The sequence below is a fragment of the Neofelis nebulosa genome, chromosome 6 (assembly GCF_028018385.1).
Source record: "Neofelis nebulosa isolate mNeoNeb1 chromosome 6, mNeoNeb1.pri, whole genome shotgun sequence".
Taxonomy (NCBI): Eukaryota; Metazoa; Chordata; class Mammalia; order Carnivora; family Felidae; genus Neofelis; species Neofelis nebulosa.
Genome location: NC_080787.1, coordinates 8,862,350 through 8,887,843, shown reverse-complemented (window position 1 = coordinate 8,887,843; position 25,494 = coordinate 8,862,350). Strand labels below are relative to the sequence as shown.

Here is a 25,494-nt window from a genome sequence, read left to right as displayed (position 1 = left end):
TGAGTATGGATGGTACGTTTGATAACTTACAGAAGGTACTTCCTGTATTTATTAAGTTAACTGGGGTGGACTGGTCAGCCAAGATCATACTTATTTTTTGTTTCATAGTGAATCATTATACTTGTAAGTCATGTCATCTTTGTGTTTTCTTTGGTGACCTGAGTGCCAGCTAGATTTGCTTAAGAGCAGCCTTGAAACTTCGGTGTTGAATGTGGAGGTCTTCTTTTGATACTAGAACTGGTCGCTCAGATCACAGCTCCTCACTGCCTCCTCAAGATTTTCCCGTGAATATGTTTAGAAGTCCTTGAAGGCTGTTCGCCATACAGGGGCTTGAACCCGTGCTGTGCAATATAATATATGCAGAAGCATGTTGAAACGAAAAAGTGTAGTGTTTAAGAGTGTATGCTTTTTTTAAAAAAATTTTTTTAACGTTTATTCATTTTTGAGACAGAGACGGAGCATGAGCGGGGGAGGGGCAGAGAGAGAGGGAGACAGAGAATCTGAAGCAGGCTCCAGGCTCTGAGCTGTCAGCACAGAGCCCGACGCGGGGCTCGGACTCACGGACCGCGAGATCATGACCCGAGCGAGCTGAAGCCGGACGTTTAACCGACTAGCCACCCGGGCTCCCCAAGAGTGTATGCTTTAAAGGTTCATGATCTCTGCGATGATCTGAAATGATTCAGGGGGGAAAATGAGTAAAATAATAAGAATAATGTGTATCACAGACACGTATCTAAGAAAGAGAAGTAGGCCGTTGGGGCAAAATCGTAGCAAAAGAGGACTCTAGGTGAAAGTTGCACAGGATTTGGTTGTAAGATATTGCAGGTTTTTTTGTAGGGCTTTACCTTTTTCAAAACAACAGTTGAATTTAAAAAAAATAATGTGCCTGTTCTGAACGAGCATTCCTAAATTCAGAACTCAGCTCTACCTCTGTTAACTGGGCAGACTTGGACAAGGTGTGATAACATTTTTGTGCCTTAGTTTTCTCATTGGTATACACTGGGGGTAATAGTACCTGGTGAAGTTCAAATTAACTCTCAACTGTGTGTGAAACCCTTAAGATTCAGGAATAAGACAAAGATGTCCACTCTTACCATTACTGTTTAATACAGCACCGGAAGTCCTAGCCTCAGTAATCAGACAACAAAAAGAAATAAAACGCATCCAAATCAGCAAGGAAGAAGTCAGGCTTTCGCTATTTGCAGACAACATGGTACTCTAGGTGGGAAACCTGAAAGACTCCACCCAAAAATTGGTAGAACTAATTAACACATAAATTTACTAAGTCACAGGATATAAAATCAAGGTGCAGAAGTCTGTTGCATCTCTATACACCAATAAGGAAGAGGCATAAAACCGTTAAAATAGTGCCTCACATGGTAAGCGCTTGATACATATTAGCCATTATCATCCTCATTATTCAGGTTTATGAACATAAGAACTTTTCTTTATAAACTGTACGAAGCAGGGGTGCCTGGGTGGCTCAGTCAGTTAAACGTCCAACTTCAGCTCAGGTCACGATCTCATGGTCTGTGAGTTTGAGCCCCGCATCAGGCTCTGTGCTGACAGCTCAGAGCCTGGAGCCTGCTTCAGATTCTGTCTCCCTCCCTCTCTGCCCCTCCCCCCATTCACAATCTCTCTCTCTCTCTCTCTCTCTCTCTCTCTCTCTCTCTCAAGAATAAACAATAAAAATTTTTTTTAAAGAATAAATTCAGAAATTAAATACTTAAAGAAGGTTCTTTGCAGCTGAAATCATTGTGTACCAAAAAAACTTAAGAAAATCAGTTGATACTATTTGAAAGGAAAGCTCACTAATCAGCTCATTTTCTAGGTGATGTTACTTTATAAGATAAACATTTTTTTATTTAAAAAAAAATTTTTTTTAACGTTTATTTATTTTTGAGACAGAGAGACAGAGCATGAACGGGGGAGGGTCAGAGAGAGGGAGACACAGAAACTGAAACAGGCTCCAGGCTCTGAGCTGTGAGCACAGAGCCCGACGCGGGGCTCGAACTCACGGACCGCGAGATCATGACCTGAGCCGAAGTTGGCCGCTTAACCGACTGAGCCACCCAGGCGCCCCGATAAACATTTTTTAAAATCATAGTTTGTATGATCTTTATCAAAATATTAAAGAAAAAATGGTGAATATTGACCTGCAAAAATATTCATATATCGTTAAGTTGGAAAAGGAGGCACGACTGCAAAGAAGTGTGTGTAACATGAATATATTGAAGAGGAAAAAGGCTGGGAGAACGTTTAGTAAAATATTGGCATGGCTTTCTCTAAAATTTGTCATTTGGGGTGATTAGTTTTATTTTACTTTATTTTCAAACTTTCTTCAGCTGGCATGTGTATTTGTGAAATTAAGGAAACCTAGTCTGTATTACACAAAATAGTTCCTTTTGATGTAAATTTGCCCTTTGATGGCTTATGGTACTCATATTTATGTTGATCTTACCTTGCTCATGAGAAACCAGCTAAAATATATACTGTGGGATGTTGTTCTTTTGCTGTTAACACAGCATGCATACGCTTCCATGGTAATAACTCAGCATTTGTTGCTTCAACTATATCTTAGGGTCTTTCTGGAAATGCATATTTAACAGTAATTAGTGCAGCCTAGTACATAGTGATTCATTAAATGTTATTTGACACATTCAAACTTGACAAGTATTCTGTACTTGTGGACAAGTATTGTAGAAAAATGTTCCCTCTGCTTTCTGGGAAATAGGTAGATTTTCTGCATTGTGTCCTCTCTTCAAACTATCAGAAGAGGCCTTTTCAGTAAATCGTTATTGATTCCCCTACACTCACCAGAGAGACTTGATAGCCTCCAGTAGATCCTTAGATTCACAAGATGAGCCACAGTTGGTCTCAGTCTACTCAGAAGGATGAAGGATAGGAAACACAGAAGGGCAGCGTCAGATGTGTCCTCTTCAAAAGAAGCCCTTGTAGCCATCCAGCAGCTTCTCTGGACCCCATGTGACAGCTCAGGTACAAGGAGTTGATGTTCTTAAAGGTGGGTATGAGTTACACCTTGGCTCAGAATCCCCACACCTTGTAGTGCCGGTGTCTCCTATAACCAGCTCCAGGGCCCATCCAGGGCTTCCGCAAGGAACGCGGCCAGTTACAAGAGCAACCATATGCTCCAGGAAAAGCAGAGCCATGGCTTCCCACGAGGTTTCTAATTTGTCCACAGTCTTCCTGGTCCTGTGCAGTCTAGCAGGTATCAGGCGTTTTTACCAGAAGCAATGTTGCCTATGACACATTGATACTCCTTTATCAGATTTCCAGTGGAACCAAGACAGAAAGTTAATCCAAGGTCACATTTATCCTAGCAAATTAAAGAGATTCTTTTAAACCTTAACTCCTAACCGAATTTAACCTAAAGAAGCTGTTATGGTTTATCTGTGCATTTTTTTTTTTTTTTGTATTTGGGAGGTATAATACCATATGGTATAATACTATAAATAGTCCACTCATTTGGGAGAAAATAATATTTTGTTTTTATCTTTCTTCAGACAAAATTTGACAAAGAGGGAAACGTTACTTCTTTTGGTGAGTATGTTTAATTTTCTTGTAAATTACTTTTCTTTTTTAATCAGTGAGTGAATGAATCTGATGGAAATTAAAAAATTGTAGTGTTTTGAGTAGGATTTTCTTTGCGTATGTGGGTATATTGAAAGAGATGTGTCTTCAGCATTTGTCCATCTGTCCTAATTGGAACTGGCAGTACCTGGACAATTCTCCCAGAACTGGTTTTTGTTTTTTTGTCAGGAGCCACTTCCTCTGTAACCGGATGTTAAAGGGATATTTTGAGAGCAGAGGCTGGTATGCAGCTGAAGTGCATTTAATTTCTCTTTAGTCTCCCTTTCACTGCCCTAGTCCACATACACATCTTCTGTTCCACATGTAAGACAGACTTACAGAATACTATTCACATTGCAGTGGCAATGGGTGACAGAAGACGGGAAGGACAGGGCACTAGACGGACTCTGCTGCTGATGGACAGTTACTTTTTAAAATGAAACTAAGCATCGCTTTACTGTCTGACCTCAGATGCAGGCCGCGGATCTCTCATGTGCTTCCAACCCCATGATCCTGTCCCTCCCATTGCTGAGATCCTGGTGGGATATTTTGGGTGTGTTTTGCTCATTATGTCCTTCAAATGACTGTTGTACTTCGAGCTCTGTCACAGGTGTGATTTGACGCTACAAGTACAGATGCTACTGTAACCATATCGTTTCTTGAGTTTCTCCATCCATCATGCTTTCTCTTAGGTAATAAGTTTAGTTTTCAGGTAGGAGAATCTAGTGAAAAACTGACTTTATTTTCTCATTTTCTGTTAGTCCAAGAACCAAGAAAGTTGAATTATCTCTTCACAGATTTAAAATACTTGAAGATAGAAAACAGGAAATGTAGTTCTTTACAATATGTATTAAAAAAAACAAAAAAACAAAAAAAGATGGTCCATCTCTAGAGCTTGAAATCAATACCATAAGTCCTAATCATGTATGGCTGTGGTTATTTTGGTCCCCGGGGGCTTCTGTGTACAAAGACATTTTATGAAGTATGGATAAGACCAAAAAAGAATTATTAGAGTCTGACCAAATTTACTTGAATTTGTTTTGAGGCTAAAATGGCCATTAAAAAGACTAATTTTGGCTTGTTTCTGGTAGTAGAAAGTGATCTTGGTGGTGGGAGGGGTGCTCTGATACAAAACTAAACTCCTCACTTTATTGGTTTGGCCCACTCTTTTTGTTAAAAATCTTTCTTTTATAGAAAAGAAGAAAACTGACTTATATCAAGAATTAGGTCTTCAAGCCAGAGATTTGAGGTTTCAGCATGTGATGAACATCACAACAAGAAACAATAGAATTATCATGAGAATGGAGGTAAAGGGTTTTTATGCCATCATCCTTTCCTGCTTCCTAGCTGTCTTGATCAGTATCTAGGTGAAAAGTACCTTTGTACTGACAATGGATGTGTGAGACCTAGGGTACTTGATAACATAACGTGTCATTATGAGCGTAACTCTTCCGTGGGTTCTGTATATATGTTCAGGAGGCATGACTGTTGCTCTATTTTGTGTTGGAAGAGTTCTGACTGCAGTCTCTATTCTCGCTGTTGGAATTTGGTTTCTAGTTTCTGAAATGGTAGGGGAAAGAATCTTGATTATAATAGACATTTTCAGTTGTATACAGTTCTGTGTCATCATAGCATAACTTTAGCCACCAAGAACATATATTCTGGTTCTTCAAATAGCCCAGGAATATCCCTTAAAATTTATAATCTTAACTTAAATTTTTATTTTAACAGAAAGCTTTCTAAAACAAAGTCTTCCCCTGTCTACTCAGAGTACACTAAATACAATGTAATTTTCCTTAGTGATTCAGAATAAATTTGAACCTATGTAATTTGGATGGGCTAATGTCTAGAATTCAGAAATAGATGAGACATGGTTCTCAATGGTATTGGCCCTCCAGTAGACATGAGACTTGCTTTCTTTAAGAAGTCTTTGATGGCAGATTTCTGTCGTTTTAACTAGAATTTTTAAAAAAACTAATAATGGAAGCAGTCTTCAGAAAATATTCTTCACTTCTGTTATTGATAGCTAGAACCCTTTAAAAAAGTATCTTTGTCCACCAAAAAACTACAAGAACTGATATGTGAATTCAGTAAATCACAGGATACAAGATCAACAGACAGAAATTCATTGCATTTCTGTACACTAATAACGAAGTAGTAGAGAAATTAAACAGTCCAGTTTACAATTGCATCAGAAATAGTAATAATAATACCAAAAACAATAAAATACCTAGAAATAAAACATTGATAAAAGAAATTCAAGATGACATGAAAACATGGAAACATATTCCATGCTCGTGGATTAAATGTCCAGACCTCCAGAAGCAATCTGCAGATTTAATGCAATCCCTGTGAAAATACCAGCAACACTTTTATTGATTTTCTAAAAATTTTTTACTTTAATCACCAGTGCTCATCATGACAGTGCAGTCTTTAATCCCCATGACCTGTTGTCCCCATCCGTCCACCCACCTACCCCTCTGGTGACCATCAGTTTGTTGTCTATAGTTAAGGAATCTTAGTTTCTTGGTTTGTCTCTTTTTTTTCCCCCTTTGCTCCTTTTTTCTTTCTTTCTTAAATTCCATATATGAGTGAAATTACAGGGTATTTGTCTTTCTCTGACTTACTTCACTTAGCATTATACTCTTCAGCTCCATCCATATCTTTGCAGATGGCAAGATTTCATTATTTTTTATGGCTGAATAATATATGTATATATTTCATATCTTTATCCACTCATCAATCAGATATTTGGGCTGCTTCCATATCTTGACTATTGTAAATAATCTGCTATAAACATAGCAGCACATGTATCTCTTCAAATCAGTATTTTTGTATTCTTTGGGTGAATACCTAGTAGTGCAATTACTGGATCATAGGGTAGTTCTATTTTTACCTTTTTGAGGGACCTCCGCACTGTTTGCCACCGTGGCTGCACCAGTTTGCATTTCCGCCAACAGCGCATGAGGTTCCTTTTTCTCCACATTCTCCTCCAGCATCTCTTGTTTTTTGTGTTGTTGATTTTAGCCATTCTGACAGGTGTGAGGTGGTATCTCCTTGTAGTTTTGATTTGTGTTTCCCTAATAATAAGTGATAATGAGCATCTTCTCATGTGCCTGTTGGACATCTGTATGTCTTTGGAGAAATGTCTGCCCATGTGTTTTGCCCATTTTTATTTGAACTATTTGTTTCTTGGGTATTGAGTTTTATAGGTTCTTTTAGACAGTAACCCTTTATTGGATATGTCACTTGCAAATATCTTCTCTCATTCCATAGGTTGCCTTTTGGTTTTGTTAATTGTTTCCTCTGTTTCCTCTGCAGGAGGTTTTTATGTTGATGTAGTCCCATTAGTTTATTTTTGTTTTTGTTTCCTTACCTCAAGAGACATGTCTAGAAAAATGTTACTATAGCCAATGGTAAAGAAGATACTTACTGCCTGTGTTCTAGGGGTTTTGTGGTTTCAGGTCTCATGTTTAGGTCTTTAATCCATTTTGAATTTGTTTTTGTGTATGGTGTAAGAAAGTGGTCCAGTTTCATTCTTCTGCCTGTTGCTGTCTAGTTTTCCCAGCACCATTTGTTGAAGAGACTGTCTTTCCCATTGGATATTCTTTCCTGCTTTGTCAAACATTAATTAACTATATAACTGTGTGTTTATTTCTGGGCTTTCTATTCTGTTCCATTGGTCTGTGTGTCTGTTTTTGTGCCAGTACCCTACTGTTTTGATTATTGCAGCTTTGAAATGCAACTTGTAATCCAGAATTGTGATGCCTCCCGCTTTGCTTTGCTTTTTCAAGATTTCTTTGGCTCTTTCAGGGTCTTTTGTGGTTCTGTACAAATTTTAGGACTGTTTGTTCTAGCTCTGTGAAAAATGCTGTTGGTATTTTGATAGGGATTGCATTAAATGTACAGATTATTTTGTGTAGTATAGACAGTTTAACAGTATTTATTCTTCCAATCCATGAGCATGGAATGTCTTTCCATTTCTTTGTGTTGTCTTGAATTTCTTCTTCAGTGTTTTATAGTTTCCAGTACAGGTCTTTCACCTCTTTGGTTACATTTATTCCAAGGTATCTTTTTTTAAAATTTTTTAATACTTATTTTGAGAGAGAGAGCAAGAGAGAGAGAGAGCGAGCAGGGGAGAGGGCAGAGAGAGGGGAGACATAGAATCCAAAGCAGGCTCTAGGCTCTGAGCTGTCAGCATAGAGCCCAGTGTGGGACTCAAACTCATAAGATCATGACCTGAGCTGAAGTTGGACGCTCAACTTACTGAGCCACCTAGGTGCCCCAGTATCTTATTATTTTTCATGCAATTGTAAATGGGATTTTTTTCCCCTAATTTCTGTCTCTGCTGCTTCATCATCAGTGTATAGAAATGGAACAGATTTCTTTACATTGATTTGTACCCTGCGACTTTACTGAATTCGTGTATCAGCTCTAGCAGTTTTGTGGTGGAGTCCTCAGGGTTTTCTATATGTGGTATCACATCATCTGCAAATAGTGGAAGTTTTACTTATTCCTTGCCAAATTGGGTAATTTATTTCTTTTTGTTGTCTGATTGCTGTGGCTAGGACTTCCAGTACTATGTTGAATAAAAGTGGTGAGCAAGCACATTCTTGTTCCTGATCTTAGTGGAAAAGCTCTCAGTTTTTCACCATTGAGGATGACGTTCGCTGTGAGTTTTTCATATATGGCCTTTATTATGTTGAGGTATGTTCCCTCTAAACCTACTTTGTGGAGGATTTTTATCATGGATGTTGTACTTCGTCAAATGCTTTCTCTGCATCTGTTGAAATGATCATATGGTTTTTATTCTTTCTCTTGTGGATGTGATGTATCATGTTGATTGATTTGCAAATATTGAATCACCCTTGCATCCCAGGAATAATTTCCACTTGATCATAGTAAATTATTGTTTTGATTTATTGTTGAATTTGGTTTGCTGGTATTTTGTTGAGGATTTTTGCATCTGTGTTCACAGAGATATTGGCTTATAGTTCTCTCTGGTCTAATCTTTATTTCCTTTTTTCTGCTGGCTTTAGGCTTTGTTAGTCTTTATCTAGCTTCTTCAGGTGTAAGGTTAGGTTGTTTATTTGAGATTGTTCTTGCTTCTTCAGGCAGGCCTGTATTGCTGTATATTTCCCTCTTAGGACCATTTTTGCTGCATCCGAAAGATTTTGGACCATTGTGTATTCATTTTCACTTGTTTCCATGTACTTTATTTCTTCTTTTGTTTCCTGTTTGACCATTCATTGTTTAGTAGCATATTATTTAACCTCCATGTATTTGTGTTCTTTCCAGGTTTGTTCTTATGGTTGATTTCTAGTTTCATAGTGTTATGGTCAGAAAAGATGCATGGTATGAATTTGATCTTTTTCAGTTTGTTGAGGCTTGTCTTTTTTGCCTAATACGTGATCTATTCTGGAGAATGTTCCATGTGCACTTGGAAAGAATGTGTATTGTGCTGTTTTAGGATGGAATGTTCTGAATATATCTGTTAAATCCATGCCGTCAAGTGTGTTATTGAAAGCCATGGTTTCCAGGTGCTGGGTGGCTCAGTCATTAAGCATCTGACTTCGGCTCAGGTTGTGATCTCATGGTTCGTGAATTTGAGTCCCACATCAGGTAATCTCGAGCCCTGTTTCTTTATCTCTCTCTCTCTCTCTCTCTCTCTCTGCCCCTTTTGGGATTCTCTCTCTCTGCCTCTCTCTCTTTTTCTCAAAAAAAAAAAAAAAAAAAAAAGCCATTGTTTCCTTGTTGATTTTTTTTTTTTAATATATGAAATTTATTGTCAAATTAGCTTCCATACAACACCCAGTGCTCATCTCAAAAGATTCCCTCTTCAATGCCCATCACCTAACTTGTTGATTTTCTGATTGGATGATCTGTCCGTTGATATAAGTAAGGTGTTAAAGTCCCCTATTGTTATTGTATTATTCTCACTTAGTTCCTTTATGTTTAACTATTTTATGTATTTGGTTGCTTCCATGTTGGGTGCGTTAATATTTACAATTGTTACATCTTCTTGTTGGATTGTCCCTTTTATAATTATATAGTGTCCCTCTTCGTCTCTTATTACAGTCTTCGTTTTTGTTTTTGTTTGTTTTTGAAAACTTTGTTTATTTTTGAGAGATAGAGACAGAGTGTGAGCAGGGGAGGGGCAGAGAGAGAAGGAGATACAGAACTCAAAGTAGGCTCCAGGCTATAAGCTGTCAGCACAGAGCCTGATGCAGGGCTCAAACTCATGAACCACGAGATTATGACCTGAGCCAAAGTCGGGCATTCAACAGAGTGAGCCACCCAGGTGCCCCAGTTACATTCTTAAAATCTATTTTATGTGATCTAAATATTGCTATCCCAGCTTTCTTTTCACTTCCATGTGCATGACAAATATTTCCAACCCCTCACTTTTGATCTGCATGTGTTTTTAGGTCTAAAATGCGTCTCTTATGGACAGCATATAGATTGGTCTTTTTTTTTTTTTTTTTAATCCATTTTGTTACTCTGTGTCTTTTGATTGGAGTGTGTGGTTCATTTACATTCAAAACAATGTATTTATGCCATTTATATGATTTGTGGTTGTTTCTGAAGATTTTCTCTGATCCTTTCTTTCTTTCATGGTTTGCTGGGTTTCTTTCGTGGTATACTTGGAGTCTTTTCTCTTTATTTTTTTCATATCACTGGTTTTGATTTCTGGTTATCATTAGGTTTATATACAACGTCTTTTGCAGTCTGTATTAAGTTGATGGTCATTTAAGTTTGGACCCATTCTTTACTTCTCCCCTCCTGCCCCCACATTTTAGGTATACATGTCATATTTTACGTCCTTTTATTTTGTGAGTTCCTTGACTGATTTTTTTTTTCCAGAAATGTTCATTTTTACTGATTTTGTGTTTTTTACCTTCATACTATCATTTTTGGTCTTTCCTTTGCAGTCAAGGATTCCCCTTTAACATTTCTAGCAGGAGTGGATTAGTGGCCATGAGTTCCTTTAGTCTTTGTTGCCTGGGTAACTCTTTACCTCTACTTCAATTCTGAATGACAGCCTTGCTGAATAGAGTATTCTCTTTTTTAATTTTTTAAAAAGATTTATTTGTTTTTGAGAGACAGAGTACAAGCGGGGGAGGGGAAGAGAGAGAGGGAGACACAGAATCTGAAGCAGGCTACAGGCTCTGAGAGTTAGCACAGAACCTAATGTAGAGCTCGAACTCACGAACTGTGAGATCATGACCTGAGCCAAAGTCAGAGGCTCAACCAACTAAACCATCCAGGAGCCCCTGGATAGAGTGTTCTTTCTTGGCTGCAGGTTTCTCCCATTTTGTACTTTGAATGTATCATGCCATCTCTCTGTCTTGGAAAATTTCTGCTGAAAAAAAATCTGTTGCTAGGCTTATGGAGTTTCCTTTGTAAGTAACTGTCTTCTATTGTCTTGCTGCTTTTAATATTCTTTATCACTGTATTTTGCCATTTTAATTACAATAGGTCTTCGTGTGGATATGCTTATGTTGATTTTGTTGGGAGTTCTCTGTGCCTCTTGAATCTGGATATCTGTTTCCTTCCCCACATTAGGGAAGTTTTCAGCTATTTTTCTTCAGATAAATTCTCTACCTCCTTTTGTCTCTCTTCTTTTGGGACTCCCGTAATACGAATGTTATTATGTTTGATGGAGTCACTGAGTTCCCTAAGGCTGTTCTCCTGTTGCATAATTCTTTTTTCTCCCTTTTGTATAGCTTGGTTACATTATTCTGTCTTCTAGGTCATTAATTCATTCCTCTGCTTCTTCAGCCTGCTGTTTATTCCATCAAGCGAAATGTTTCTCATTTCTTGTATTGAGCCCTTTATCTCTTTATGTTTCCTCGTCTCTTTGTCAAGGGTCTCACTGATGTTGTCCACTCTTAAGTCCATTGAGTATCCCTATGATCATTGTTTTAAATTCTCCATCAGGTTTGTTACCTATATCTGTTTTATTTAGATCTCTGGCTATGGCCTTGTCCTGTTCTTTTACTTGGGGCAAATTCCCTGTCTTCTCATTCTGTATGAGTATCTCTACCTGTTTCTGTGTGTAGGAAAGTCAGCTACATCTCCTGTCCTTGAAGGGAATGTTCTTGTGAAGAAGAGGTCCTGTGTAGTGTCTGTAGTGTAGTTTCCCTTGTTCCCCAGGGCCTGGCACTTCTGGTACTATCTCCAATCCATGCTCAACACCAAAAATACCAAATAACCCAATTAAAAAATGAGCAGAGACATGAACAGACATTTTTCCAATGAAGACATACAGATGGCCAACAGACACATGAAAAGGTGTTGAACATCACTCATCATCAGGGAAATACAAATCAAAACCACAGTGAGATATTATCTCACAGCTATCTGAATGGCTAGAATCAAAAATGCAAGAAACAGCAGGTGTTGGTGAGAATGTGGAAAGGAACCTCGTGCACTATTGGTGGCAATGCAAACTGGTACAGCCATTGTGGAAAACAGTATGGAGATCCCTGAAACAGTTAAAAATAGAACTACCCTATGATTCAGCAATCACACCACTGGGTATTAACCCAAAGAAAACGAAAACACTAACTTGAAAAGATATATGCACCCCTATGTTTATAGCAGCATTATTTATAATAACCAAATTATGGAAGCAACCCAGCTGTTCATCAGTAGATAAATGGATAAAGGAAGTGAGGTATACACACACACAATGGAATACTAGCCATAAGAAAGTATTAAATCTTGCTATTTGTAACAATATGGATGGAGCTAGAGAATGTAATGGTAAGTGAAAAAAGTCAGAAAGACAGGTGCCATATGTATTCACTCATGTGGAATTTAAGAAACAAAAATGAACAAAGTAAAAAAGACACAAACCAAAAAACCAGACTCTTAGCTACAGAGAACACACTGGTGGTCACCAGTATGGAGAGGGTGGGGGGATGGGTGAAAGAGGTGAAGGGCATTAAGAGTACACTTACAATGATGAACACTGAGTAACATATACAATTGCTGAGTCACTATATTGTACACCTGGAACTAACATAACACTGTGTTAAGTATACTGGAATTAAAATAACTCTTTCCCCTGATCATTTTTAAAAAAATTATCTCTTTGATGGAGAAGTGTGTGATAAAGCAAATTTAGCAGAATGCTAATTATGCGGTCTAAATGATATGTGTGTAGGTGTTCACTGTTTTTTTTCAACTTTTCTGTATAAAAAATTTCATAAAACATTAGGAAAAAAATGTGAAAAATCTCTAATTTTTATGTCACTAATACAGTGGCCACAGGCTACCTGTCCATATGACTCTTCTCACCAAAAGGATGCCAGTCTTTAGAATAAATTTCTAATCTCATGGTGTTCTAAATTAGAGCATTAAGATTATGTTTTGTCTTTATATTTTCAAATAGCTTAATATGTCTTGGTAACATTTTAAAAAGGCAGCTTTCCCATTTCAGCCAAACTAATCAGGATTAAGTCATTTCTGAAAGTCCACCAAAACATGACTTTTAAGAAAACCTTTTCTTTGTTCCCTGTTATTCTCATGATTACCCGTAAGTCTTAATATGTAGTTTGATTCTAGTTCTGTTGAGGGTTAGAGGTATCAAGACTTAGATATATTTTAGGCTTCATTTCTTTAAAAAGTATATCTTAGGGTTTTTTTTAAAAAAACCTAATTAACAATGATTTGGTTTAGGCTTAATCCAAGTTTAAAAAAGTATTAAACCCTACTTTATGACTGTTACTCTTCTCCTGCAGCTCTATAACTTGCATATATGCATGTGTATGTGTTTGTGTATACATATATATGATTTTTTTTTTTTTTTTACAGTATTTGAAAGCTGTGATAACTCCAGAATGTCTTCTGATACTAGATTATCGTAATTTAAATTTAGAGCAATGGCTATTCCGGGAACTCCCCTCACAGTTGGCTGGAGAAGGACAACTTGTCACATACCCTTTACCTTTTGAGTTCAGGGCTATAGAAGCACTCCTACAATATTGGGTAAGCTTATATTTTTATTTAGCTTCTTGAATTTGTTCTTGTTTATTAAAAATTTTTTTTTAACATTTATTTATTTTTGAGAGACAGAGACAGCACAGGTGGGGGGAGGGCCAGAAGGAGAGGGAGACACAGAATCCAAAACGGGCTCCAGGCTCTGAGCTGTCAGCACAGAGCCTGATATGGGGATTGAACCCACAAACTGTGAGATCATGACCTGAGCTGGAGTCGGATGCTTAACCGACTGAGTGTCCCTGTTCTTTGTCTCGTTTAAGACAAAGTTGGTATTGTCGCAATGGCACTTTCCCTAACCACACCCTGCCTCCAAACAAAAACATCTCTAAGGGTCCTGTATAGAGAAAGAAGTTAATTCTTAAGCTATATGACCCAGTCAAATAGATCTAAGGTCCCTAGGTATAGTTTACAAAGTTTCTTTAAGAGTCCTATTAGGACATTCCCTTAAGCACATTTTAAGTTGGCTGTCCTTTGTGCAGAGTTGATAACTGTATTCGGGGGTGATAATTCAAAATATTTAACATCCTAAATATCATGCAAGAGAACATATCAAAAAAGTTGTAAATATATTCCATTTTATTCTGTAACTAAATTGTATATTGTAAAACCACATATACATGATAAATGTTATAGCTCAGATCACTCATCAGATCATTCTAATACTTTCCACATCACTCTTTGTACAATGCTTTGTTTGAGACAGCTAGTGATGCCACTGTTTGAGACGTAGTTTGACCTAGGAGCCATGTGTAATTCTTCTAATGACCCCCCCATTATGTTGATAGTCACTGAGTGTTTGGAGACCCTGTCAGGCCCTGAACAAGGGTGGTCACTGGCCTCCAGGCCCCCACAGATTGTTCATTATCTGTCCTTCTCGTTAGTCAGGTTAGTGTCAGGAGCTGGCTGCATGCAACAGTTTTAGGAGCATGCTGACCAGACTGAGGGAAGGAAGCAGGGAAAGAGCACGCACAGGGGGTGAGGACCGGGTGAACCTGGGTCCCTTCTCTCTCGTCTGCCCTGCTGTACTGAGGGAGCCGGAAATGGTTGCATCCCCCACTCAACCCGGGCTAATGAAGCAGGAGCTCAAGCTAGTATGAGCCCATGCGATGGTGACTAGTTGGAGCAGGGGACGGAGAGAAGAGAAGGTGCAGCCAGGGGTCAGTGACAGGTTACGTAGGCTGAGGAAGCTCTCGGTTCTCCTGCTGAGACCAACAGTAAATGCTGGGATTTATGTCATTAACTAGTTTTAGTAATTACTGCTTAGTTCTGTTATACTCTGTACCAACTCGTATATCCATATTTAGCCACTGGAATAGCTCTGTCAGTGCTTTCTTGCTGAATGTCTGCCATGCTTCTATATACCTGACTAATAGACTTTGACTTGACACTGATTTGTTTCTTTAAAGTCCCAAGTTACGTTTTGATTTTCAGAAGAATTTGTTATGTAGGAATTTTGAACTGCATTCTGTTGACTGAGAACATGGGTTATCAACTGTAGAGTTTGTGTTGTAGCCGTGGAATGGCAGGTTTACTTTTAGTCCATCAGTCTTGTGTTCCTTTCATAATGAATGTTTATGCGGGAAGATTGTATGAGAGCTGATTCCCTGTTGGCCAAGTGCAAGCCGGGTGACAACATCACGTGTGCTTATCTCATAACCTGGTAGATGTAGTTCTTGAATTGTCCAGAGTCAGCATTCCAGCAGTGACCGTGTTCCCAGCCGTTACAGATTTCTGTATTTAATCAGAAGATAGATCACTGACCCTGAGTATTCTAAAAAGATTGCTTTAATTCTTATGAAAGGTCATGTTGTTATCTAGATCAGCACTCTTCAGGGGAAACTTAGCGTTTTGCAACCACTGATCCTTGAGACACTGGAAGCTTTAGTGGATCCCAAACATTCCTCTGTAGACAGAAGCAAACTGCACATCTTGCTACAAAATGGCAAAAGGTAAATACAGGTGATTTACCTATTTGGGAGATAGACACAACAGTGAAATGCGTTGTATAAATTCAGATACAAAATTAGTATGTTTCTTACCTGTTTTAAAAATACCAACTAGTCTTGGTAATGGTAACGACTTACTCTCCATGTCTTCAAAATAGGAAAGTAGCCTAGGTGGGAAGTTGAGCTAAAAAGCGCACACGGGCTAATATTTATTGAAAAGCTGTTTTGCCTGAAATGCTGCATTAGGGTCTTCTAATGTATTTTTGGGAATTGATTCTTAATGTGCATGGTAAATATCAAAATTTTTTTACATGTCAGTGTTTACCATCAATGTAGAAGTGATCAATTTGATAAGATACTTTAAAAAGGCACTTTTCTTGTAGTGAAATGTGTAAGGTTATGTTATTGATCATTTCTATACAACTACTCTTCTAGTCTGTCAGAGTTAGAAACCGATATCAAAATTTTCAAAGAGTCCATTTTGGAGATCTTGGATGAAGAAGAGAGGCTGGAGGAGCTCTGTCTGACAAAGTGGAGTGACCCACAAGTCTTGTGAGTATGTAGTCGTGCTTTGCTACTTATTTTGGTAGGACCTGTCACCTGTCTTCCTCAGGGTGGTTTTTCATAGAGAACGTAACCTTTTCTGAAAAGCAGAAAATAGAGGCACCTTTTATCCTCGGTGGTTTCACTATTTCCCCCATATGTATTGCATCTTATTCAGTGTAACAAGGATATATTGAGTGCACACTGTGCTGGTCTACGATGAGTATAAACACACCATTACCTGTATCTTCAAGGGACTGGCCACCAAAGTGGCCCACACATCTACCCAGACAACCTAGGGAGCAGAGTGGAAGAGAGGGAAATATTCACGTGGGGATGGGGAGATGGCGACGAAGGAAGGGAAGACATGGACATATGTTCTGTATCTTTTGTCTAGTGTAAAAACGCTTATCTTATGAATCTTTTGTCTCTTACAAAATTAGAAATCATTTACTCTCCTTATGCACACTCAAGTTAAATGTTTACTTTTTAAGTACTCAGTATTTTTTTTGTTCTTTGTAGATGAGTTTTAGAAATTAATGGAGACATCTTTGTCACGTCCATACTTTCCACAGTCTATACAGATTTTTTAAAGCATTTTGAGACATTAGTTACCTATATTTTAAAAAGGAAAAATTAAGATTAAAAGGGCTATTATAGCAGAGAGATATAATAGCAGGAACTTGAACACACTTTTATTTGCTTTTTATTAGGCCAGTCTGTGTCTAATATACTTTGTAAGTGTCTTGCACAGAGCACTTCACTCCTACTTATTCCCTATGGTAGGGTGGTAGGGAGTATAAGTAAAGGCTCACAAAATAACTATTGACATCATTCAAGAACACTTTTCTTCCTATATGAAAATAACATTAGGTATCTATCTTGGAAAGGAAATGCTGTGTTCGTTTTTAGTTTTACCTGATTTGCACGAATTTGCACTCCTTCACCAGCATTTACACATCTGGATTTTCCTATAGGTGGTAGTGCATATTTGCATGAGAATCCTGTGAATTGGGGCCCTGGGATACAGTGAACCCAGCTATCCTGCATAGGGATAGGACCTGTGCCCCCCCCCCCACCCCACTTAGTCTAATAGTGCTTGGGGTCGCCTGACAAAGCCACTCACAGACTGACCTCCATCACAATAAAAGAAAAGACAAAGGCCAGTTTTGTCATCGGTAGCTGAATATTGTATACAGAATCAGGAAGTTTTTGGTATGAATGTATGATGCATGTATTGGGGGCATGTTAATTACATTAACGCTTTTAATTGAAGTGAAAAGAGCAGTGCAGGAATCGACCATGCAGAAGAGATGGAATTGCTGTTGGAAAACTACTACCGATTAGCGGAGGATCTTTCCAATGCAGCGCGGGAACTCAGGGCACTGATTGATGATTCACAGAGTATCATATTCATCAATCTGGACAGGTAAGAAAGCATTCTATAAATCAGTCAGTAAATATTTTCTTTTAAAGTAATTCTAAAGTGATAAAGCTTTTAAGGCCCTGTCATTTTGGGAGGAGTTACATCATCATCTATAAATGCCACATGGGAGTATGTCCTCTTTTTAAGGTGTAGATTTAATCTGTGTGGCCTCCAATAGATTATTTCGTGAATTTGCTGTATGGCCAGCGGGCCCTTCTCATCCAAGTACGTGTTCTCCTCTCCAGCCACCGTAATGTGATGATGAGGCTGAACCTGCAGTTGACCATGGGAACCTTCTCTCTTTCACTCTTTGGACTAATGGGAGTTGCTTTTGGAATGAATCTAGAATCTTCTCTTGAAGAGGTGAGACTGCATTTCAATAAGCTAGGGATTATTTTTTATGTTTTGAAGATCGTTTTTTAAAATGGATTTTAAGGGGCGCCCAGGGGGTTCGAGTCCCACGTTGGATGTAGAGATTGCTTGAAAATAAAATCTTAAAAAAATACAATGGATTGTAAGAAGAGTCTTAAAATGCATGCACCCCTAGTGAATTAAAATGTGTAGTCTAATTCATTCAAAATTCAGGCAGTGTTTTTAGCCCCTGTTACAACGTAAATATAACTGTAGCCTAGGTTACCTCAGGTTTCTTGAAACCTGGAACCACGCGTGGGAGAGGTTTGACAGAACAATGTTACACCGTGCACAGTGCTCTTCTAGGATCCCACTGTGGGGCTCTGGTATGCAGGAGCATAGTGAGATGGTGCTCCCGGAGGATCTTGCCGTAGGTGCGGGTAGTGCGGGATCGCACCGTGAGGAGACCGTGGTGCAGGTCACATGATGCGATGGTGAGCCCGCAGGGTCTTACCATGTCGTTCCGGTAATGCCGGATCGCACCGTGAGGCAGTGCTTGTGCAGCGTGGCACCATGAGGTGACGGTAATGCGGGATCCCCCTGTGCAGTGGTGCCCGTGCGGGATCCCCCTGTGCGGTGTGTGCAGGATTGATTGTGAGATGGTGCTCCTGCAGGGTCCTGCCATGAGGTGGCGGTAATTCAGAATCACAGAGAGGCCATGCTAATGAAGGACTTTTTTCCTAATTCTTACGTGCCAGGCATTGGTAGCTTGCTTATTTCAGTCAAGTCACAGCTTTGAAGATGGAAGTGTTACCCTACTTTACAGATGAGAAAACTGAGGCCCAGGAAATTGAGGTAATTTGCTCAAGGGCTCAGTGCTATAAAGTAACAGTTAGGATTTGAGCCCGAGACTTGTACTCTGCACTTGGCTGCACTTTCACATTAATGCAACACTAAACTGCCAGAGTTCTTCATATCATCGTAGCCTTGTATTTTCAGAAAATACCTTACTGTAAGATTTCCAGAAAATAATCTGAATACGCACTCAGCACTCTTTTTGGCTCCATGTCCTACGTAATCTGTAAGGTCATTCTCTGTCTCTTTCCCTGTCGTCCTTGTCCAACCGGTGTCCTGTCTCATCAGGACACTTCCACTTCTAAAAAGTGGCCTGTAAAAGAAGCACATCTGGTGGTCACTCTTCTGTGAAACTGTCCAGTGGTTTTTGATTGCCCTTAAAATAAAGATCCAGGCTCCTTGGGCTGCAGGACTCTTCCTGGTGTGTGTGCCCTCGTCTGCACGTTGAGCCAACCACTCGGCCCCACTGTCCATGCTGCATTGATCTTTCTGTACAGGCTCACTTCCTCCCACACATGTTCCCTCAGCTCCCACCTCCTCTGCCTGATTGGCTCCTACTTCCTCTCAGGTCTCAGCTTACTTGTCACTTCCAAGGACAATCATCAGCGAGGCACAGTGTTAGTCATTTTAGTTCTCCTTGTACTGAGATGTAAAGAAAAATAAATGCAGTCCATTTATTCGTTCATCCTCTAAACAGAGTTTTGGTGCCTGTTACATACTAAGCACTGCTTTCAGCCTTAGGGAACCAGCAGGGAGTCCCTGCCCACGTGGGGGTCACGTGACAGTAGGAGAGAGCATAGAAATAGACATGTAGTACATTAGGTGAGAAGTGCCATGAAAGAAAAGCCCGGCACAAGGATGATGCTCACAGGAAGTAAGATGAGGAGATGGGCTGGTCAGAGAAGGTCCTTCTGAGGAGCTGACCGTACAGAATGGGACGGTCTATGGGAAGGTACGCGAGGCACAGGGGGCCGCACATGTACTGACTGCAGCAGGGATGGGCTGCACTTCTTTAAGGAGCAGAAGGCCGGAAGGGGCAAGAGAAGGTGAGTCAGGAAGAGAGAGGTAGGGAAGGAGGTCACAGAGTAGACAGGTGGGAGATCGTGGTGATTTTGTAGAGCCGGATAGGGTTTGAATTTATTTTAGGTGTGCTGGGCATCTGTTCTGAGGCCAGGAGTTTTAGAATTCTTCTATGATAGCTCCCGGCCCGTGTGGTCCCCTCTGGTAGCTCCTGGCCTGTGTGGTCCTCAGTGTGGAGCCGCCCCATTGAGATGAGAGGTGAGTCGTTCGGGGGGATTGGTTCCCACACAACAAGATTCGGATCAGTACCTCACCCGTTACAAATTCTGTCTCTGGGGATCCTGAAGAATAGGAAAAACTTCTTGTTTTTTTCTTTTTAAGATAATTTTAGAATCTTCCAAGAATAGTCCCAGAATTCCCATAGAGCCTTCATGCAGTGTCTTCAAACACCAACATTACATCACATTCACTCTGTCATTGTATCTGTTTGTGCAGCCTTTTTTTCCTGAACCACTGGAGAGTAAGCAACACATGTGATGCCCCTTCACCTGTAAATATTTCACTATATACCTTTCAGTATATACTTCCTAGAAACATGGGCATTCTCATATATAACCACAATGCAGATGTCAAAATCAGGAAACTGACATTGAAACAGTGCTGTTTTACAGTCTGCGGACCCTATTTGGATTTAGGCTTTTGTCTCGGTGCTGCTCTTTGTCTCTTAGAAGACCTTGGATCACATAGTTACCCTGTCTCCCGAGACTCTTAATGGAGATCAGCTTTCTGATCTTTGTCTTTCATGGCCATGACACTCACTAAGAAAGAGATTTGTTATTTGACCCTTGATAGCCTTTCTTTGTCCTGAGGTTCTGGTTATGCATTGTCAGTATGTTCTTACATTGAGTCCCATCAGGAAGCACATGATGTCTGTTTGTCCCATTATTGGGACCATCGGTTAGGGAGGTGTCTGCTAACTTTCTCTCCTGTAAAGTGACTCTGTCTGTGGAGTGAAATGTCTCGGAGGGAGATACTTTGAGACTGTGTAAAAATCCTGTCATTCTTCAAATTTTCACCCTCTGGTTTTTGCATCTGTCACTTGACCAAAAACTAATTCATGCCTGAATCAAATATTACTGTGATGGTTACCAAATGGAGATTTTTTTTTCTTTTTGTTTCAAGTGTACAATATAGTGATTCAGCACTTCTACACATCACCGGGTGCTCATCACATGTGCACTCCTTAATCCCCACCATCTATTCCCCATCCTCCCCCCACCTCCCTTCAGGGTACCATCAGGTGGTTCTCTACAAGAATGTGTTTCTTACTTTATCTCTTTTTCCCCCCTTTTCTTGTTTCTTAAATTCCACATGAGTGAAATCATATGGTATTTGTCTTTCTCTTTTTTTTTTTTTTTTTAACATTTGTTTGTTTAGAGAGAAAGTGCAAGCAGGGGAGGGGCAGAGAGAGAGAGAGGGAGACAGAATCCCAAGGAGACTCCACACTGTCAGCACAGAGCCCGATGCAGGGCTTGATCTCACCAACCGTGAGATCATGAGCTGAACCAATATCAAGAGTTGGTAGCTTAACCAGCTGAGCCACCCAGGTGCCTCATGACTGTGTGTGTGTGTGTGTGTGTGTGTGTGTGTGTGTGTGTGTGTGTGTGTGTGTGTGTAAAAACACATCTTTTGTATCCATTCATTTATTGATGGACACTGAGGGTTCTTCCATTGTTTGTTGTAAATAATGCTGCCATAAACATAGGGGTGCGTGTATCCCTTTGAATTAGTGTGTTTGTATTCTTTGGGTAAATACCCAGTAGTGTGATTGCTGAATCATAAGGTAGTTGTCTGTTTTTAACTTTTTGAGGAACCTCCACACTGTTCTCCACAGTGGCTGCACCAGTTTGCATCCCACCAACAGTGCATGAGGTTCATTTTTCTCCACATCCTTTCTAGTATCTGTTGTTTCTTGTGCTGTTGGCTTTAGCCATTCTGACCTGTGTGAGGTGATACCTCATTGTAGTTTTGGTTTGCATTTCCCTGATAATAGGTGATGATGAGTATCTTTTCATGTTGTCTCTTCTGTTGGCTATCTGTATGTCTTCTTTGGAGAAATGTTTGTTCATGTCTTCTCATTTCTTAATTGGATTATTTGTTTTTTGGGTGATAAGTTAGATCAGTTCTTCATATATTTTGGATGCTAGCCCTTTATCCAATATGTCATTTGCAAATATCTTCTCTCGTTCCATAGGCTGCCTTTTAGTTTTGTTGATTGTTTCCTCTGCTGTGCAGATTTTTCTGTTGATGTAGTCCTGATTGTTTATTTTTGCTTTTGTTTCCATCGCCTCAGGAAACCTATCTTGAAAGAAGTTGCTGTGGCCAAAGAAGTTACTGTCTGTGTTCTCTTGTAGGATTTTTATAGTTTCACGTTTCACATTTAGGTCTTGAATCCATTTTGACCTTATTTCTGTGTATAGTGTAAGAAAGTGGGTCCAGTTTCATCCTTTTATTTGTCCAGTTGAGCCAGCACCATTTGTTGAAGAAACCATCTTTTTCCATAGGAGGCATATTCTTGCCTCTTTTGTCAAAGATTAATTGACCATATATTTGTGGGTTTATTTCTGGGCTTTCTGTTCTGTTCCATTGGTCTGTGTGTCTGTTTTTGTGCCAGTACCCTACTGTTTTGATTATTACAGCTTTGAAATAGAACTTGGAAGTCCAGAATTGTGATGCCTCCACCTCTGCTTTTCTTTTTCAAGATTGCTTTGGCTATTTGTGGTCTTTTGTGGTTCCATACAAATTTTAGGATTGTTTGTTCTACCTCTGTGAAAAATGCAGTCAGTATTTTGATAGGGACTACATTAAATGTGTAGATTGCTTTGAGTAGTATAGACAGTTTAACAGTATTTATTCTTCCAATCCATGAGCATGGAATGTCTTTCCATTTCTTTGTGTCGTCTTGAATTTCTTCTTTCATCAGTGTTTTATAGGTTTCAGAGTACAGATCTTTCACCTCTTTGGTTAGGTTTATTCTAGGTATCTTATTTTTTTTTTTTATGCAATTGTAAATGGGCTCTTTTCGTAATTTCTTTCTCTGCTGCTTCATCATCAGTGTAGAGAAATGCAACAGATTTCTGTACATTGATTTTGTACCCTGCAACTTCACTGAATTCATGTATCAGCTCTAGCAGGTTTTTGGTGGAGTCCTTCAGGTTTTCTACGTATAGTATCATATCATCTGCAGATAGTGAAAGTTTTATTTCTTTGTTACTAGTTTGGATGCCTTTATTTCTTTTTGTTGTCTGATTGCTGAGCCAAGGACTTCCAGTACTATGTTGAATAAAAGTGATGGGAGTGGACATCCTTGTCTTGTTCCTGATCTTAGGGGAAAAGCTCTTAGTTTCTCACCATTGAGGATGATATTAGCTATTGGGTTTTCCAGTATACAGACTATTTTGTTGAGGTATGTGCCCTCTAAACTTACTTTGTGGAGGGTTTTATCATGAATGGCTGTTGTACTTTGTCAAATGCTTTTGCTGCATCTGTTGAGATGATCAGTACGGTTTTTATCCTTTCTCTTGTGGATGTGACGTATCATGCTGATTGATTTGCGAATATTGAACCACCCTTGCATCACAAGAATAAGTCCTACTTGCTGGTAATAGGTCTTCAAATTTCCTATTTCTTCCTGATTCAGTTTTGGGAGGTTATATGTTTCTAGGAATTTATCCATTTCTTTAGGTTGTCCAATTTGTTGGCATATAATTTTTCATAATACTGTTTTACAATCCTTTGTATTTCTGTGACACCACTTCCCATTTCATTTCCGATTTTTTTTTTTTATCTTTTAATATTTATTTTTTGAGAAAGAGCACAAGCAGGGAAGGGACAGAGAGAGAGGGAGACACAGAATCTGATGCAGGTTCCAGGCTCCGAGCTGTCAGTGCAGAGCCTGACATGGGGCCTGAACTTACAAACTGAGATCACAACATGAGCTAAAGTCGGACACAATCCACTGAGCCATCCAGGCGCCCTCATTTCTGATTTGAGTCCTCTCTCTCTTCTTTTTCGAAGAGTCTGGCTAAAGGTTTATCAATTCTGTTGATCTTTTCAAATAACCAGCTCCTGGTTTCATTGATCTGTTGTTTTTTTTTTTGTTTTTTTTTTTTTTAGTTTCTATTTCATTTCTGCTCTTTTCTTTCCTTCTACTAGCTTTGGGTTTTGTTTTTTCTAGTCCCTTTAGATGTAAGGTTAAGTTGTTTGAGATTTTTCTTCTTGAAGTAGGCCTGTATTGCTATAAACTTCCCTCTTGGCACCACTTTTGTTGTATCTTGAAGATTTTGGACCATTGGTTTTTCATTTTCATTTGTGTCTCTGTAGCTTTTTTTTTTTATTTCCTCTTTGATTTCTTGGTTGATTTATTCATTGTTTAGTATCATGGTATTTAACTTCCATGTGTTTTTGGTCTTTCCAGATTGTTTTCTTATGGTTGATTTCTAGTTCCATAGCATTGTGGTCAGAAAAGATATGTGGTATGACTTCAGTCTTTTTGACTTTTGAGACTTGTTTTGTGGCCTGATATGTGGTCTGTTCTGCAGAACGTTCCATGCAAACCGGAGAAGAATGTGTATTCTGCTGTTTTAGGATGGAATGTTCTGAATATATCTGTTAAATCCATTTAGTCCGATGTGTCACCGTTTCCCTAGTGATACTCTGTTTGGATGATCTGTTCATTGATGTAAGTGGGGTGTTAAAAGTCCCCTACTATTATTATTGTATTGATTACTTCCTTTATGTTTGTTATTAACTGTTTAATGTATTTGGGTGCTTTCATGTTGGGTACGTTAATGTTTACAATTCTTATATCTTGTTGGATTGTTTGCTTTATGATTATTGTAGCATCCTTCTTTGTCTCTTGTTGCAGTATTTGTTTTAAAACTATTTTTTCCATCTAAGCATTGCTACCCCAGCTTTCTTTTCACATTCATGTGCATGATAAATGTTTCTCCATCCCTTCACCTTCAGTCTGTTAGTGTCTTTAAGTCTGAAACGAGTGTCTTATAAGCAGTATATAGATGGGTCTTGTTTTTTTATCCATTCTGTCACCCTATGTCTTTTGGAGCATTTAGTCCATTTACATTCAAAGTAATTATTGATAGATATGTACCTTTTGCCATTTTGTTACTTGTTTTATGGTTGCCTTTGTAGTTCTTCTGTGTTCCTTTGATCCCTTGCTCTCTTCTCTCACGATTAGTTGGCTTTCTATAGTGATATACTTGGATTCCTTTCTCTTTATTTTTTGTATATCTATTACTGGCTTTTGATTTGTGGTTACCATTAGGTTTGTAAATAACATCTTCTGCATATAGCGGTCTGTGTTAAGCTGGTGTTCACTTTAGTTTGAACCATCCTTTACTCCTCTCCCACATTTTAGGTATATGGTGTCATACTTTACATCCTTCTATTTTGTGAGTCCCTTGATTGATTTTTTACAGATATACTTATTTCTACTGCTTTTGTGTTTCCTACTTTTCATACTCTCACAGTCTTTCCCAAGAGTCCCCTTTAACATTTATAAGGTTGGGTTAGTGGTGATAAATTCCTTATACTTGTTTGTCTGAGAAACTCTTTATCTCTCCTGTTCTGAATGATAGCCTTGCTGAATAGAGTAATTTTGGCTGCAGATTGTTTTCCTTTCATCATTTTGAATATATCCTGCCACTCCCTTCTTCCCTGTAGTTTCTGCTGAAA

The 25,494-nt window shown here is 39.0% G+C and overlaps 1 protein-coding gene across 2 annotated transcripts in view; it reads left to right on the top strand.

The window, feature by feature from the left end:
• Nucleotides 1–25,494, top strand: part of MRS2 (magnesium transporter MRS2) — a 34,087-nt gene that overhangs the window by 2,143 nt on the left and 6,450 nt on the right. Inside the window, exons 3-10 of one of the 2 annotated variants that reach the window (XM_058732850.1) lie at nt 3,525–3,561; nt 4,786–4,898; nt 13,414–13,587; nt 15,418–15,548; nt 15,981–16,097; nt 17,365–17,517; nt 17,760–17,877; nt 18,624–20,906. In XM_058732850.1, the coding sequence (XP_058588833.1) occupies nt 3,525–3,561; nt 4,786–4,898; nt 13,414–13,587; nt 15,418–15,548; nt 15,981–16,097; nt 17,365–17,517; nt 17,760–17,877; nt 18,624–18,695 (915 nt within the window). In that variant the 3' untranslated portion in view covers nt 18,696–20,906. Of the gene's footprint in view, nt 1–3,524; nt 3,562–4,785; nt 4,899–13,413; nt 13,588–15,417; nt 15,549–15,980; nt 16,098–17,364; nt 17,518–17,759; nt 17,878–18,623; nt 20,907–25,494 lie in introns of those variants that run through there. The other variant, XM_058732849.1, reaches the window with a different exon arrangement.